Source organism: Somniosus microcephalus, chromosome 31 (assembly GCF_052327205.1).
Source record: "Somniosus microcephalus isolate GS21.2 chromosome 31, FLI_Smic_1.0, whole genome shotgun sequence".
In the NCBI taxonomy this organism is placed as follows: domain Eukaryota; kingdom Metazoa; phylum Chordata; class Chondrichthyes; order Squaliformes; family Somniosidae; genus Somniosus; species Somniosus microcephalus.
The window spans coordinates 20,012,628-20,031,265 of NC_141017.1; the positions used below are offsets into that span (position 1 = coordinate 20,012,628).

Here is an 18,638-nt window from a genome sequence, read left to right on the forward strand (position 1 = left end):
CATGCAGTAACCAACCAAACTCCAGCCGTACTGTTTTTCAACCGAAGACTAAGATGTCGCTTGGATTTGCTCAAACCAAACATAAGACGAGATGTTGAGGATAAGCAGTTCCAGCACATAAATGAGAGGCCAACCAGGAGCTTCAAGATAGGGCAACTAGTCTTGGCCCGTGACTACCGAACAGAGAAATGGCAGCCTGGAACGATATGCACACAGCAGGGACCACTAATGTACACAGTGGACATTGGAGAGAGCATCGTGAGACGCCATGCTGACCAGATTCTAGAGTCACAAGAACAAGCCAAATCTATACCACAAGCAGGTGCACCTGGTAATGAGCCCGAAGTACAGATTGCGTCTACCTCAGAAGCAGGGGTATTGGAAGCTGACGAACCAACCAATGACAATGAGCCAGAATTGACTCCACCGCAAGAACAGAATACTCGAGAAAGGCGCTATCCAGTCAGGATCAGGAAGCCTCCTCAAAGACTGAACTTATAAATGACTATTTCAGTTGATGTATATAGTACTGAGAAAATTGTAATTGTAATTAGTTATTATTTAGTTGTTAAATGAATGTTATGTACTCTTTATCTAAAAGGGGAGGAATTGTTGTGTATGTACCATTAAGGGAATAACTGGTCTTAGACTGCACTACCGGCATTGACCACCCCTGTATAAAAGGCCCTAGCAGACTTCTGTATTTCAGTCTGACGTTGCCTCCTGTTCAAGTAAAGTACCTGTTAAACTGTTCTCCCGAAGTCCGTGTATTATGGAGGCGCGAACTTTACAATGACCATCTGCTTTGCACTGGTTTTTTTGCAGGTTTTGCTGGTGTGGCGCTGATCGCCTTCTCTCAGGTGGATTCCGTGCTGAATGGCTCCTTGGATCACGAGGAGAAGGATCTGCGGCTGAACTCGCACTTACTGACCGCCACGTCGACCCGTAAAAACGGGCAGGCCCTCCTCGAGCCCGTCAACATCACATTCCGAAATGAAAAGGTCAGTAAAGTCAGTGAGTCTACAGCACCGAAACAGGCCATTCGGCCCAAATGGTCCATGCCAGCGTTTATGCTCCACACGAGCCTCCTCCCACATCTCACTCTATCAGCATATCCTTCTATTTGAAACATAGAAGATAGGAGCAGGAGTAGGCCATTCGGCCCCTCGAGCCTGCTCCGCCATTCAATGAGATCATGGCTGATCATCCAAATTCAGTACCCGGTCCCTGCTTTCTCCCCATATCCCTTGATCCCTTTAGCCTTAAGAAATATACCTAACTCCTTCTTGAATATATTTAATGAATTGGCCTCTACTGCCTTCTGTGGTAGAGAATGCCATAGGTTCACCACTCTCTGGGTGAAGAAATTCCTCCTCATCTCTGTCCTAAATGGCTTACCCCTTATCCTTAGACTGTGACCCTTGGTTCTGGACTCCCCCGCCATCAGGAACATCCTGCCTGCATCTAGTCTGTCTAGTCCTGTCAGAATTTTATAAGTTTCAATTAGATCCCCTCTCATTCTTCTAAACTCCAGCGAGTATAAGCCCAATCGACCCAATCTCTCCTCATACGTCATTCCTGCTATCCCAGGTATCAGTCTGGTGAACCTTCGCTGCACTCCTTCCATGGCAAGAACATCCTTCCTCAGATAAGGCGACCAAAACTGCACACAATACTCAAGGTGTGGTCTCACCAAGGCCCTGTACAACTGCAGCAAGACACCCTTGTTCCTGTACTCGAACCCTCTCCTGTGCTTATCCAGCTGCCCCTTAAATACATCTATGCCTCAACCACTCCCTGTGGGAGCGAGTTCTACATTCTCACCACTCTCTGGGTAAAGAGGTTTCTCCTGAATCCCCTATTGGATTTATTCGTGACGATCTTATATTTATGACCCCTAATTTTGGTCTCCCCCAAGTGGAAACATCTTCTCCGTGTATTACAGGAAACTTTCGATTAACCGGCCCCTAAATAATCGGAAATGTCGGCTAACCAGCAAAATTCAGGAGTAGGTTCAGGTAACTTTTATTACTTGCCTTGCTCCATGTGTTGCTGTGCAAGGGTGTGGCTGCAGCTGTTGCTAAGCTACAGAGATGTTGCAACTTGTGGACGTTGTTTTGAACAAAGCAACAGGGTTTGTTGCTTTATACGGAGCTCTCAGCTCCGTATCTTTTACTATAGCGTTCGGTTATCCGGAATTTTTGATGAACCGGCACCACGTCGGTCCCGTCCGTGCCGGATAAAAGAAAGTTTCCTGCAGCATAATTTAAGGGTTTAATGTTGGTATCGGGGCTGCCTCGCTAACCTAGTTTCTCAGTCAGTAATCCTGATGACCAGTGTGGAACAGAGCTATAGCAATTAGGAAGCCTCCCGGTTCAGTTGCCACTCTGTTCTGATCTGAACTGAAGCATCGCACTTGGCCTCAGTGCCCGTGGGCTGTGAGCAGGGAAATCGGCCAATGACCCCCCACTTAGAACCCCCCACTCCCACTGGATAAAGGCATGAGTGTGAATGTTGGGTGCAGGGGGGGGGATCGGGTTCAGCTACGATGAATAGGGCACAGACATTCTCTGTCTAGACTCTCATGAGTAGCTGCTTGAGTGGGCTCAAAGTGATGGGTGGCACCTGTGAACATAAGAACATAAGAAATAGGAGCAGGAGTCGGCCATACGGCCCCTCGAGCCTGCTCCACCATTCAATAAGATCATGGCTGATCTTCTACCTCAATTCCACCTTCCTGCTCTGCCCCCATATCCTTTGATTCCCTCAGTGTCCAAAAATCTATCGATCTCTGTCTTGAATATACTCAACGACTGAGCCTCCACAGCCCTCTGGGGCCGAGAATTCCAAAGATTCACCGCCTTCTGAGTGAAGAAATTCCTCCTCATCTCAGTCCTAGATGGCCAACCCCTTATCTTGAGACTGTAACCCCCTAGTTCTAGACTCTCAAGCCAGGGGAAACAGCCTCTCAGCATCTACCCTGTCAAGCCCTCTAAGAACGTTATACGGGCCAATGAGCTCACTTCTCATTCTTCTAAACTCCAGACAGAATAGGCCCATTCTACTCAATCTTTCCTCATAGGACAGCCCTCTCATCCCAGGAATCAATCCAGTGAAAAACAAAAGCAAAATACTGCGGATGCTGGAAATCTGAAATAAAAACAGAAAATGCTGGAACTACTCAGCAGGTCAGGCAGCATCTGTGGAGAGAGAAACAGAGTTAACGTTTCAGGTCGATGACCCTTCGTCAGAACTGGAAAAAGCTGGAGATGGAACAGGTTTTTAAGCAGGTGCGGGGGCAGGGAAAGGGGGGAGGGGAGGAAAGAACAAAAGGGAATGAAGGTCTGTGATAGGGTGGAAGGCAGGAGAGATTAAGAGACATTAAGAGAGATTACGAGATGGTGCGAGGCAAAAGGAGATGGTAATGGGACAAGTTAAGAAACAAAAGACGGCTCTAGATGAAGTGTAAATGGCAATGGCAGAATGAAAGACAGCTGCCATGTGGGAGAGAGAAAAATAAAATAAACGGAAAAAAAAGGATAGGGGCCGAGGTTATGGTCTGAAATTGTTGAACTCTATGTTGAGTCCAGAAGGCTGTAAAGTGCCTCAATCTAGTGAACCTTTGTTGCACCACCTCTAAGGCAAGTGAATCTTGCCATTCATGTGAAAATGACTTATGTAATAATACTGGGTGGCCTGCTGGTGGCGCTGTCCAGGGAGAGTATAAATACTCAGGCATGGGCCCAGCTTGCTCAGGACATTCTTTAACAGGAACTAGTGAAGGACACTACTCGATCTCCATGTTGAAAAACAGTTGATTAAAGCCTTGTTTAATACTCGGACCAAGTGCCTAGTAGTTTTCTTACATCAACAAGTATATCCTTCCTTAGGTAAGGAGGCCAAATCTCTACCCCAGCAATTCTTCCTTTGTTCAGTCAGGTGCCGTGTGCGCCGGAGAGGCAGCGCGTGCGCATCGAACTTACGTTTTTTTTGCAGGTTTCTCCGGGAGGGTAAGTCTCCAGGAGTTACACTTTTAAAAAGCAGGCACAAGGCCTGCTTTTAACAGGGTAAGTGGTGAATTAATTAAAATTAAAACATTTTTTCCACAGTTTATTTTTAGCCCCGTTAGAAAATGGAATTCATTTTTTCAGCACATTCAAGCTACTGAGAAATCCATGCCTGTGCTCAAAATGGAATGGACACTCCCTCCTCCCTTGGAACACATCCCACTTAACTAATTTCAGTGGAGATACAGGCTAAGGTTTAACCAAGTGCGTGCTGGGGTTTAACCAGTTAAAACTGCACCGTTGACCAGCACAGAGCACGGGTAACCCCTCCTGCTTCTTGTTTAGCCAGGACCACTTTACCAGCACATCCGAAAGCGGAAAAGATGGCCGTGTTGCAGAGGGAACGGGACAGGGTGGAGACTAGGTGCTGTCGCTTGTCGAGGCTGTGTTAATGTGTTAAGTAAAGTGAAGATTAACTTATTGTCTCCTTGATCCAGGAGAAGAAACCTCAAGTACGAGTGGTCTGCATCGCTTTAAACCGCACGGGGTTCGGAAGCCATTGGTCCCGTCAGGGCTGCACTGTGATTAAGTCCAACGCTACACACACCACCTGCAAGTGCACGTACTTGACCAGCTTCGCGGTGCTAATGGCTCTGTACGAAATCCAGGTATAGTACACCCCAGGACAGAGAGGCTCTTTGACCAGCTGAATGCTGCAGCACATCATCTAACTCTTTGAGACCAAAAGAATGTTTTATTTTACGAATAATTTGCCCGTGGCATTGCTCATGGTTTATTTATTTGTACACAAGATGGTGATAGAATTGGGAGAGATACTTCAGAAACTCACTACACATGCCACCTACGGTCCAGAGCATGGAACTACACTGTTATATGTAACTGTTTACATACAGGATTTCCATTCTAAATTTACATTGGCGGTTTCAATGTTAAATGTCGACCACAAGTCATGACAACAGAAAGTTCAGCAGGATGCGCATGCATACACATGATTGTTAATGATGTACAGGCATTTAAGAAGCTGGAGTATAGGGTCAGCGTTGGTGTAATTGACACGAAGGAAGTCAATCTTTCCTCCTCCCAATTTCCTGCCATCGTTTCCTGAAGGTGCTGGCTCATGCACCTGTCCTGCAGGTGTCGGCAGCCCTCCAGCATGTTGCCCAAGTCACCATTCTTTATGTGTCAGGCCAGACTGTGACGGCATGGTTCACTGTCTCTCCTCAACTTCCTTGACCTCTCAGTTGCCCTTGACACTGCTGGCCACTCCATCCTCTTCCAGTGACTCTTCGTGGCAATCCATCTCTACGGCACTGTTTTCAGTTGGTTCCACTTATAACCACCATAAGGAAGACATCTCCTTCAAAGGCCTCTCCTTCTGTGGCCACATGGTCACCTCTGGTGTACCCCAGGGCTTTATCCTGCTTTCAAAAGCCTTCGAAGAACTCTCTATTTCGGTGCTTTTGACATGACCTTCGTACTCCTTTCCTGGTTTTCCATGGATCCTTTTATCCCCTCCGCTCTGTAAGGTGTTTTGAGATGTCTTCTTGTACATGAGTACACTATAGATAAGTAAGATGTTGTTGATAGGCTGTCCGACCATGAAGGCCATCACAATTGAGCCCAATCATGTCCTTACCCAATGTCTACATTGAACATAAGAACATAAGAAGTAGGAGCAGGAGTAGGCCATTCGGCCCTTCACAAATTCTAAAGATCCACAACCCTTTGAATGAAGAAATTTCTCCTCATCTCAGTCCTAAATGGCTGACCCTTTATTCTGAGACACTGACCCCTAGTTCTAGACTCCCTAGTCAGGGGAAAAATTCTCCCAGCATCCACCCTGTCAAGCCCTGTAAGAATTTTATGTTTCAATGAGATTGCCTCTTAATCTTCTAAACTCTAGGGAATTTAGGCCTAGTCTACTCAATCTCTCCTCATAGGACAATCCCCTCATCCCAGGAATCAGTCTACTGAACTTTTGTCGCATTCCCTCTAAAGCAAATATATCCTTCCTTAGGAAAGGAGACCAAAGCTGTACACAGTACTCCAGGTGTGGTCTCACCAAGGCCCTATGCAATTGTAGTAAGACTTCTTTACTCTTATACTCCAATCCCTTTGTAATAAAGGACTAACATACTGACATACGACCAATAGGGTTGACTGGATAATGAGCATAAGTGGAAACCATGGTTGATTTCCTCTTCTTAACTGGGTTGCTGAGGTCCATTGTAGCCTCTCAACAACTGAGATGAACTATCTTGGCACAGTTCGGAATTGAACCTGGGACCTTTTGATCTGTGTGTCTCAGTACCATATATTTACTCACCAGGTCAATGGATGAGCTTAGAATATCTTATACCTGGTGAAGAATCTCATCCAGGGTCCCAGATGCTGGACAGGAAAATTCCAAAGGAATTCTCATCCCTCCTGACATAAGAAAACTACTAAGCACTTGATTTGAGTATAAAACAAGGCTTAATAGTTTTCTTACGTCAATTTAATCAACTGTTTCACAACCATGAGATTCTAGTTACATCACCAGTTCCTGGTTACAAAAATGTCCCGGGCAAGCTGGGCCCACACCCGAGTATTTATACTCCTTGGACGGCGCCATCAGCTGGCCGCCCAGTGTTATTTCATGAGTCATTTCTTCATGAACGGTAAGATTCATGACATCTCCATTTCGGAATGGACTGGGAACTGTCCCGTGTGGGTCAGCGTGGCAAAATAATGGATTGCAAGACGTAAAATGGGATGAGCAAAGTAGAAGTGAGCAGGGGTTTGAAGCTGTTTGAGTTCTGCGTGGAAATGTACAACGGCTATCAGGTGGTTACAATGGTCCTCCTTCTTCTCCTGCAGGATCCCTGGCATCTGTTGATCCTCACCTTAATTTCGTACATTGGAATAATTATCTCGCTCGTGTGCCTCCTCATTTCGTTCATCACCTTCTTGGTGTGTCGGGCAATTCGAGGCACACGGACCATCATCCACACCCACCTGTGCCTGTGCCTGTTCCTAGCAGAGCTCCTGTTCCTCGTTGGCATTTCTCAGACCAGTAACAAGGTAAGCCATTGCTCAGCATCACTCTCCCGTTTGAGTTGTAACATCCGTGAGCACCGGATAAATAGCAGAGCGTTGGACCCAGACGCCAAACACTATCACTGTTCATTGGCTGCCCAACAAAGGCTGGGTTTCAGAGTTTCTGCTGTGGGCGCTATTGGTGATCCGGGCACAAACTGGGACAGACTTCATCGGGCTGGGTCCAGGGTCTTAGCTGAAAGGATAAATAGAAACATAGAAAAATAGGAGCAGGAGTAGGCCATTCGGTCCTTCGAGCCTGCTCCGCCATTCAATATGATCATGGCTGATCCTCTATCTCAATACCATATTCCCGCTCTCTCCCCATACCCCTTGATGCTTTTGGTGTCTAGAAATCTACCTATCTCCTTCTTAAATATATTCAGTGACTGGGCCTCCACAGCCTTCTGTGGTAGAGAATTCCACAGGTTCACCACCCTCTGAGTGAAGAAATTTCTCCTCATCTCAGTCCTAAATGTCCTACCCCGTATCCTGAGACTGTGACCCCTCGTTCTAGACCCCCCCAGCCAGGGGAAACATCCTCCCCCTGCATCCAGTCTGTCTAGCCCTGTCAGAATTTTATACGTTTCAATGAGATCCCCTCTCATTCTTCTAAACTCTAGTGAATACAGAAATAAAAACAGAAAATGCTAGAGAAACTCAGCAGGTCAGGCAGCATCTGTGAAGAGAGAAACAGAGTTAACGTTTCAGGTCGATGACCTTTCGTCAGAACTGGAAAAAAGCAGGAAATGGAACAGACTTTTAAGCAAGTGTAGGGGCTGGGAAAGGGGGGAGGGGATGAAAGAACAAAAGGGAAGGTCTGTGATAGGATAGAAGGCAGGAGAGGTTAAGAGACATTGAGAGATATTCAAGGCGAGAGGAGATGGTAATGGGACAGGTTAAGAAACAAAGGATCGCTCTAGATGAAGTGTAAATTGCGCTGGCAGAATGAAAGACAGCTGCCCTGTGGGGGAGAGAAAAAAAGACACATACAAAAAGTGAATACAGGCCTAGTTGACCCAATCTCTCCTCATACGACAGTCCTTCCATTCCAGGAATCAATCTGGTGAACCTTCGCTGCACTCCCTCTATGGCAAGTATATCCTTTCTTAGGTAAGGAGACCAAAACTGCACACAGTACTCCAGGTGTGGTGTCATCAAGGCCCTGTATAACTGTAGTAAGACATCCTTGTTCCTGTACTCAAATCCTCTTGCAATGAAGGCCAACATACCATTTGCCTTCCTAACTGCTTGCTGCACCTGCATGTTTGCTTTCAGTGACTGGTGTACAAGGACACCCAGGTCCCTTTGTACATCAACATTTCCCAATCTAGCACCATTTAAATAATACTCTACCTTTCTGTTTTTCCTACCGAAGTGGATAACTTCACATTTATCCACGTTATACTGCATCTGCCATGAATTTGCCCACTCACTCAACTTGTCTAAATTGCCTTGAAGCCTCTTTGCATCCTCCTCACAACTCACAATCCCACCGGGTTTCGTGTCATCAGCAAACTTGGAAATATTACATTTGGTTCCCTCATCCAATAGGGCTGTAGAACGGATTTTAAACCAATAAAGGTGGTGGGGGGGGCTCAGACAGAAATAAAAATAAAAATAGCCTAAAGATTAGGAAAAGGGATGAGAGCAAAGTCCAGGTCATCAATAGTGTTAAAGGTAATGGCCCAGATATTCCGATCGCTGGCGGAGGACTGCGATCTGGGAAAATCTGCGCCCTTACCTGAGGGCTCCCAGGAGGCGCAGAGTTCCGCTGCTGGGCCTCTCCAAACTGCCGGTGCGCAGGGCCCACGTATCGCAGAGGTGCAGGTAGTTCGCAGCGTCCCTGGGATCATGTGGACCATGGGGAGCCAATCAGAGAAGGGAATCTCCCTTTGTACATTTGACAGGAAGATCTATCAAATCTATGAATGGAGATCACCCCCAAAACACAGTAAAACTTCAAATAAATTTTTTTTTAAATCACATTTTTCAAATGACTTGAAAGTACAATAAATTAACTATTTTAAACAAAACTTTAAATTTTTGAAAAAAATAATTAAGTTTTTAACAGGCTAAAAATAAACTTACCTTTTTTTAAAGTATTTTTAAATGATAAATCAGTGGAAATTTTTTTTTCTTCTTTTTTCAACTCTTATCCTGGTAAAAGCAGGCTTTTACCAGGCGGAAGAATTGTAAGGGTTTTCTGCGGGCGGAGGGTCTCCAAAAAGCAGAACTCTCCCCCCCGCAGAGGCCCTTCTCCAGGGCAGCCGGAGGATCTGTCAAGAGCTTTCTTGGCAGATCGGAAATGCCGGTTTCCAGCGTATGCGCTGTGCATGCCTGAAACCGGCACTTCCGATGTCCCTACGAGTGGGTACACAGCGCGTACACACCCGTAGGGATCGGAATGTCCGGCCCATTATAAATGCCTCAGGTTCTGAAACAAATATCGGAATTAACAACAAAATAACTGATCAAAGTACAAAAGAAGTGGGGGCGCGGAGGATCTGCCAAGAAGATTCTTGACAGATCGCAAGTGCCGGGTTCCAGCGCACGCGCCTTCGCACGCCTGAACACGGCACTTGCGCGGCCCCTAGGGGCACGTGCGCACCTCGTACGCACCCGTGGGGGTTGCAAAATACGGCCCAATATGTTCTTGAACCAACAAAAGAGCAGGCCATACTAGATTTAGTGGTGAGTAATGAGCCTGAGTTAGTTAATAATCTAACAATAAGGGAACACCTAGCGAACAGTGACCACAATAAGGAGAATTCGATATTAGGTTTGAGAGGGAGAAGGGCGGGGCATGAAGCAAGGTCTTAAACTTAGGCAAGGCTGACTTTGGAGGGATGAGGCAGGAATTGACCACAATTAGCGGAACGATTAGCGGATAAAACTACGGATGGTGTTTGATGTAAGAAAACTACTAGGCACTTGGTCTAAGCGTTAAACAAAGCTTTAATCAACTGTTTTACAACATGGAGGTCTAGTTGTGTACTTCACTAGTTCCTGTTAAGAATGTCCTGCGCAAGCTGGGCCTGTGCCCGAGTATTTATACTCTCCCTGGACAGCGCCACCCGTAGGCTGCTCAGTATTATTTCATAAGTCTTTCTTTCATGAATGACTGATTCATGTCAGTATTCAAAAAAGTATTTGGTAGACTACAAGACCTGTACATACCCCGAAAGAGCCAAAGCTCTAGGTGGGTAATTAAACAACCTTGGTCAACAAGGGAAGTGAGAGACAGTACAAAAACTAAAAGTAAGGGCTTATACAAAGACAAAGAAGAGTAGAGATCCATCGGACTGGGAGAGATATAAAGAACAGCAAAGGAAGTGGTAAGAGTCGCAAAAAAGGATAAAGCTTGTGAGGAATAAGAAGGCCAACACTAAAGGTTTCTACAAATATATTAAGAGGGTGGCTCAGGGTAATGTGGGCCCCTTAATGACAGACGCAGGTGATACTGTAATTGGAAACCAGGAAATGGCAGACTTACTGAATAGTTACTTTGTATCGGCCTTCACAGTAGAGGATTGGTCTAACATCAGGTGTGGGGGTGTTACTAGAATCTGTTATTAGGGGCGGAGTGACTGATATTGGACAAATGTGAGCTGATCAGAGAGAGTCAGGATGGATTTGTAAAGGGTAGGTCATGTCTAACAAACTTAATTGAAGTATTTTTGAGGAGGTAACAAACGTGGCAGATAAGGGAGTGCCTATGGATATTATTTATATGGACTTCCAGAAGGCATTCGACAAGGTTCCACGTAAGAGGCTGTTAATAAAAATGAGAGCACATGGAATTGGAGGCAACCTATTGGCTGGATAGGGAATTGGTGAGGAGGTAGGAGACAGAGAGTAGGGATAATGGATGTGTGCTCAAGTTGGCCAGATGTGACGAGTGGTGTCCCCCAGGGCTCTGTACTGGGGCAGCAGCTTTTCACTGTATTTATAAATGATTTGGATGAAGGAATAGAGAGCCGTATATCCAAGTTTGCCGTATATCTAAGTTAGGTGGCACGGTAAATGGTGTAGATGGGAGCAGAAAGTTGCAAAGGGACATTGATGGATTGAGTGAATGGGCAAAACTGTGGCAGCTGGATTTTAAAGTGGGAAAGTGTGAAGTCATCCAATTTGGACCTAAAAGAAAATCGATCAGAGTATTTTCTGAATGACGGGAAGTCAGGCGCTGTGACTGAGCGGAGAGATTTAGAGGTCCGAGATACAGATCAGCCATGAGCTAATTAAATGACGCAACAGGGTCAAGGGGCTGAATGGCCTCCTCCTATGTTCCTATGAATAAAGTAGGAGAGATGATGACGCTCCGAGCTAGTGGAATAAGGTCTTCTGAGGTTGGGGCTGAGGTACTTTTATGGGGTAAAGTTGTGGAGCTCCACACTGTACTCATCCTAACTCAAACCCATCCCTGACACAGGGATGGAAGACCTCATCACTCCTCACTGGAAGATTTCCCTCTCCTACTGGTGTGAACGGTAGTGACATGAATCAGTCATTCATGAAAGAAAGACGTGAAATAATACTGAGCGGCCTACGGGTGGCGCTGTCCAGGGAGAGTATGAATACTCGAGCACGGGCCCAGCTTGCGCAGGACATTCTTAACAGGAACTAGTGAAGGACACAACTAGACCTCCAATTTGTAAAACAGTTGATTAAAGCTTTGTTTAACGCTTAGACCAAGTGCCTAGTAGTTTTCTTACATCAGGTAGCATAGTGGTAATGTACTAGACCAAGGCTAATGATCTTCTGTACTACAAGAGTTCAAATCCCACCACAGCAGCTGGGGGGATTTAAATTCAGTTAATGGCCCAGAAATTCAGGTCGGGGGCTTTCCGCGGGTGCAAGCCTCTGACCTGCACTTACCTAGCGCGCCAGCCATTGAGCTGTGGGCCCCCGTGGGATTCCGATCCTGGGCCTCCTCCAACTGCCGGCGTGCAGGGCTTGCGTATCCCAGGGGCGCAGTTAGTTCGAAGCGTCCCCTGGGATCACGTGGGCCATGGAGAGCCAATGGTAGCAGGGAATGCTTCATTCATAAGTTTGACAGGAAGAGCTGTCAAACCTATAAATACTATAAGCCCCAAAACATAACTAAAACCTCAAATAAATTTTTTAAAAAATCACATTTTTAAAATAAACTATAAATTACATGAAATAACTATTTTAAACAATAATTTAATTTTTTTTTTTAAATTACATTTTCTAACGGGGCTAAAAATAAACTTACCTTTCTTTAAAGTATTTAAAAATAATAAACCTGTGGAAAAAATGTTTTAATTTTAATTAATTCACCACTTACCTTGTTAAAAGCAGGCCTTGCGCCTGCTTTTTAAAAATGTAACTGCGGGAGATTTACCCTCCCGGAGAAAGCTGCAAAAAAAATGTAAGTTCAATGCGCACGCGCTGCCTCTCCGGCGCACGCGTTCGACTTCTGAACCCCTTCTTTCAGGGGAACGGAAGTGCCGGTTTACCACGCATGCGCCGTGCATGCACGAAACCGGCACTTTCGTTGGGCCTACGCGTGAGTACCCCGTGCGCACTCACGCGTTGGGACCCGAATTTCTGGGCCAATATAAATCAGGGATAAAAATCGAGTATCTGTAATGGTGACCATGTATCGACTGGATTGTTGTAAAAACCCATTTGGCTCACTCATGTCCTTTTAGGGAAGGAAATCTACTGCCCTTACCCGGTCTGGCCGGTATGTGACCCCGGGCCTAGAGCAATGTGGTTGACTCTGAAATGGCCTAGCAAGCCATTCAGTTGCCAAGAAGGTGTCTCACCGCCGCTTTCTCAAGGGCAACTAGGGATGGGCAATAAATGACGACCTTGCCAGTGATGCCCACATCCCATGAATTAAACATAGAAACATAGAAGATAGGAGCAGGAGTAGGCCATTCGGCCCTTCGAGCCTGCTCCACCATTCAACGAGATCATGGCTGATCATCCAAACCCTAGCACCCGGTCCCTACACCGACAGCCATCCCACCCAAGCCCTATCCCCGTAACCCCGTATGTTAAAAAACATACACAGAGCAGAAGGCAGCATTTGATTACTGACGGCATTGTTCTTTTGCAGGTTGCCTGTGCCATCATCGCCGGGTTCCTGCATTACTTCTTCCTGACTGTGTTTGCCTGGATGTGTCTGGAGGGGATACAGCTCTACCTCATGGTGGTGAAAGTTTTCAACGCAGGGTGCTTTAGAAAGCGGCACATGTTCCCAGTTGGCTATGGGCTTCCTCTCCTGGTTGTTGGAATATCAGCCACTGTGAATTGGAAGGGCTACGGAACAAACAAACAGTAGGTACCACAGTCCTGGGTTTTAAATAGATTCCTGAGAATTAAGGGTTAAGCAAAAGTGGTCACATTACTTGTCCCATGTGATGAATACGTTGGTTGGCATCCCACCGCAGATTACACTTTCTATTCTAATTTCCGCCCCTCTTTTAAGGCGCTACCTTCATAGGTGTCAGCCGTGGCTCAGTGGGCAGCACTCTCTCTCTCGCCTCTGAGTCAGAAGGTTGTGGGTTCAAGTTCCAACGTAGGAGACTTGAGCACAAAAATCTAGGCTGATACTCCCAGTGCAGTACTGAAGGAGTGCTGCACTGTTGGAGGTGCCGTCGTTCGGATGAGATGTTAAACCAAGGCCATGTCTGCTCTCTCAAGGTGGACGTAGAAGATCCCATGGCACTATTTTGAAGAAGACATTGGTGTCCTGGCCAATATTTATCCCTCAATCAACATCATAAAAACAGATTATCTGGTCATTATCACATTGCTGTTCGTGGGTCCTTGCTGTGTGCAAATTGGCTGCTGCGTTTCCTACATTACAACAGTGACTACCCTTCCAAAGTACTGCATTGACTGTAAAGCGCGTTGGGACGTTGTGAAAGGCGCTGTATAAATGCAAGTCTTTCTTTATAGCTACCAGCAGCCCTCCAGCAGTTTATTCGATTGGCTGTTCCTCATTAGTGTCAGCAATCTAGGGGAGGGGTTCTCACCCCGAGACTGATGGCGTCCTCAACTGATGTTCACACATGGGGCACTTCCCAACAAGAGTCACTGGAGAACGATCAGGAACAAATTTATGGGGCGCCCGTTGCGTGATCACAACGCACTTAGCAGTGCGAGGAGAAATCCGGATCTAAGAAATTGATGTGATGGCAAATCCTAGCCACATTCTGACTGAGTGTTTAAAGGAAAATGCATGGAAATGTTTTACAAGAAAGAAATTGCATTTCTATAGCATCTTTCGTGTCCTCAGGACGTCCCAAAGCACTTCACAGCCAATGAAGTACTTTTGAAGTGTAGTCACTGATGTAATGTAGGCAGACACGACAGCCAATAGGTATGCACAGCAAGCTCCCAAAAACAGCACTGAGGTAAATTACCAGTTATGGCCGACGTTGGTTGAGGAATAAATGTTGGCCGGGACACTCCCCCGCTCTTCGTATAGCGCCATGGGATCCTTCATATGCATCTGGACAGGCAGATGGGACCTCAGTATGAATTTCATCCAACTGACAGCACCTCTGACAGTGCAGCACTCCCTCAGTAGTGTCACCGAAAAGTGTCCACCTCGATTATGCGCTCAAGCCTTGGAGTGGGGCTTGGACATGAGCACAGAATCTAGGCTGAGTGAACAATTAGATTTTGTCAGGCGTTTAAAAATCAAAGTCACTCTTTCTTTTTAATGTTGTTCCCAGAACTGGTCGAATTCATTTAATTTTGACAATGCCAACATTTTCTAAGCCTTGTTTCCTGGTTAGCTTCCAGGAACTGTCAATTTGTCGTTCAGAATCTCCCCTTCTTGAGCTGTGAGAATCCATCGCAGCTCATTTTTATTCGAACTTATCAAGTCCTTGTCAAACGCAACTTTTCTGTACTCATTTGTGATGCCGTCTTCATTCACCTCACAACTCTTTCACCAGTGTGGGCACTGGAACTAGACCACAATAACAGTACAGGCTTCACCAGTGTGGGCACTGGAACTAGGCCACAATAACAGTACAGGCTTCACCAGTGTGGGCACTGGAACTAGGCCACAATAACAGTACAGGCTTCACCAGTGTGGGCACTGGAACTAGATCACAATAACAGTACAGGCTTCACCAGTGTGGGCACTGGAACTAGGCCACAATAACAGTACAGGCTTCACCAGTGTGGGTCCTGTAACTAGATCACAATAACAGTACAGGCTTCACCAGTGTGGGCACTGGAACTAGGCCACAATAACAGTACAGGCTTCACCAGTGTGGGCACTGGAACTAGGCCACAATAACAGTACAGGCTTCACCAGTGTGGGCACTGGAACTAGGCCACAATAACAGTACAGGCTTCACCAGTGTGGGCACTGGAACTAGGCCACAATAACAGTACAGGCTTCACCAGTGTGGGCACTGGAACTAGGCCACAATAACAGTACAGGCTTCACCAGTGTGGGCACTGGAACTAGGCCACAATAACAGTACAGGCTTCACCAGTGTGGGCACTGGAACTAGATCACAATAACAGTACAGGCTTCACCAGTGTGGGCACTGGAACTAGGCCACAATAACAGTACAGGCTTCACCAGTGTGGGTCCTGTAACTAGATCACAATAACAGTACAGGCTTCACCAGTGTGGGCACTGGAACTAGACCACAATAACAGTACAGGCTTCACCAGTGTGGGCACTGGAACTAGGCCACAATAACAGTACAGGCTTCACCAGTGTGGGCACTGGAACTAGACCACAATAACAGTACAGGCTTCACCAGTGTGGGCACTGGAACTAGGCCACAATAACAGTACAGGCTTCACCAGTGTGGGTCCTGTAACTAGATCACAATAACAGTACAGGCTTCACCAGTGTGGGCACTGGAACTAGACCACAATAACAGTACAGGCTTCACCAGTGTGGGCACTGGAACTAGACCACAATAACAGTACAGGCTTCACCAGTGTGGGCACTGGAACTAGGCCACAATAACAGTACAGGCTTCACCAGTGTGGGTCCTGTAACTAGATCACAATAACAGTACAGGCTTCACCAGTGTGGGCACTGGAACTAGACCACAATAACAGTACAGGCTTCACCAGTGTGGGCACTGGAACTAGATCACAATAACAGTACAGACTTCACCAGTGTGGGCACTGGAACTAGACCACAATAACTGCACAGACTTCACCAGTGTGGGCACTGGAACTAGGCCACAATAACAGTACAGGCTTCACCAGTGTGGGCACTGGAACTAGGCCACAATAACAGTACAGACTTCACCAGTGTGGGCACTGGAACTAGGCCACAATAACAGTACAGGCTTCACCAGTGTGGGCACTGGAACTAGGCCACAATAACAGCACAGACTTCACCAGTGTGGGCACTGGAACTAGGCCACAATAACAGGACTGGAACAAGCACCAGAACTGGACCACATAAAAGGAGCGTCATGTCTTCATAAAGAATAAAAGTTGCTTGGTGAAGCTCATATTAATTGTTCAAGAAAAAACATGCATTTAATTTTGGCGCAATAAGTTACACCTGGGCAATGGTGGGGGGCGGGGGTTAATTACCAAGGGGTAATTTTCAGCATTGCTGCCTAAGCGAAAGGCTGCCAGATGAATTGCCTGTTTGATGTAGAACCCATCGGATTTTCATCCCATTTAGTTAGGGTCAAAAGAAATGATATGGCCAAGGATGTCTATGGATGAAGAAGGGCTACGGATGGAATTATCAAACACAAGAGGTGTAGTTGTGGGTAGAATGTTCATTGTTCTATTAAGGTCCATGAAGGACGGTTCTGGGGAGATTTTATTGAGTTATTAAAGATTCTATGGGGTATAGATAAATTGAACCTTAATATTTTTGACATTAGCACAAACTCTAACATGGTTGGGGGAGTGCATGAAGAGCCCTCCCAATTGTTTTTAAGCACGGGCTAGGTGCTGCTCCTCTCACTCGCCACTTCAAGTCCTTTGATTTCCCCAACTCTTTACATATGCTTTCACATCTTGAGTCTATGTGGCGGGGGTGGGGGGGGAGAAATATGGTGCGGGGAAAGAATTGCAGAGTTGAGCAGCACAGATGGCAAGATTATGCCACATCAGCAAGAGGTAAAACTGAGAGCTGGGCTTCGGGTACATGCAACAGAGACTCGCACTCGGGGCTGCCGCAAGGTTTCAGCGAAATTGCCGACACCAGCATCTTGACATTCGGTTTGTAGAAACCACACAGCAGATGGGACTGACCTAGATCTCTCTTTCCCCGCGTGACAGGCCTCTGCACTTCATTTTGCATGTATCATTTCCTATGTGACATGCTGTAAGTGAAGTGTACCGCAATCTAAGGCAGCCCATTGGCGGGGGGGGGGGGGGTTAACTCTTCCCGTGCCACAGGCAAGCTATCTCAATAGGCGCAATGCGGCCCTGGTGCCTTGGACGAGATAGTTCATCCAACCGCAGCGATCTCGAGTCACATTCAGGAAAATGCACCCCACTCAGGGAACAATCATCTCCAATCAGCCATGTGCTCGATTCACCGGCCTTCTGATTTTTTCCATCTGTTATAAATAGGTCCATGCTGGTCTTTATGGACCACCCAAATCTCCTCCCACCCTACTTCATCGAACCCTATCAGCATAACTCTCCATTCCTTTCTCCCTCATGTACCCATCTAGCTTCCAATTCAATTCAATTTTATTTGTCATATAGGCAGCAAACGTGTGTACTGCACAATGAAATGTTGATTTTTACAAGTCCTCCCAACATTGGAATAAATATGGCATAGCAATGATAAAAATACTAATAGAAATACAGTAATAATAAATAAAAGAACAGTAATAAACAATAATAAATTATTCGTTCATGAGTCTTATGGCCTGGGGGTAGAAGCTGTTTCGAAACCTGCTGGTACGAGACCGTATGCTTCGGTATCTCTTACCGGACGGGAGCAGGGCGAAGAGGTTGTGGCTGGGGTGGCTCGCGTCTTTGATGATTCCCCATAAATGTATCTGTGCTATTCACCTCAACTATTCCCTGTGGTAGCAAGTTCCACATTCTCAACACTCTCTGGGTAAAGAAGTTTCTCCTGAATTTCTTATTAGATTTATTAGTGACTATATTATATTTATGACCCCTAGTTTTGGACTCCCCCACAAATGGAAACATCTTCTCTACCTTATCGAACCCCTTCATAATTTTGAAGACCTCTAACAGCTCACCCCCTCAGCCGTCTCTTTTCTAGAGAAGAGAGCCCCAGCCTGTTCAGTCTTTCCTGATAGTTATATCCTCTCAGTTTTACTATCATCTTCTTTGCACATTTTCCAGTGCCTCCATATCCCTTTTGGTAATATGGAGACCCGAACTGTGCACAGTGTGGTCTAATCAAGATTCCATACATAACCTCTCTGCTTTTCAATTCTATTCATCAAGAAATGAAACCCAGTGCTTTGTTTGCATTTTTTATGGGCTTGTTAACCTGCGTTGTTTACTTTTAATGATTTGTGAATCTGTACCCCATATATCTACAGCGCCTTT

General features: G+C 46.1%; 1 protein-coding gene across 2 annotated transcripts in view; it reads left to right on the forward strand.

Annotated features, from left to right (window-relative positions):
• LOC147097609 (adhesion G protein-coupled receptor E3-like) overlaps positions 1–18,638 on the forward strand; it is a 146,179-nt gene that overhangs the window by 109,510 nt on the left and 18,031 nt on the right. For both annotated transcript variants that reach the window (XM_085971580.1, XM_085971581.1), the window contains 4 exons: positions 826–1,001; positions 4,505–4,675; positions 6,888–7,091; positions 13,201–13,421. In XM_085971580.1, the coding sequence (XP_085827706.1) occupies positions 826–1,001; positions 4,505–4,675; positions 6,888–7,091; positions 13,201–13,421 (772 nt within the window). The remainder of the gene's footprint in view (positions 1–825; positions 1,002–4,504; positions 4,676–6,887; positions 7,092–13,200; positions 13,422–18,638) is intronic.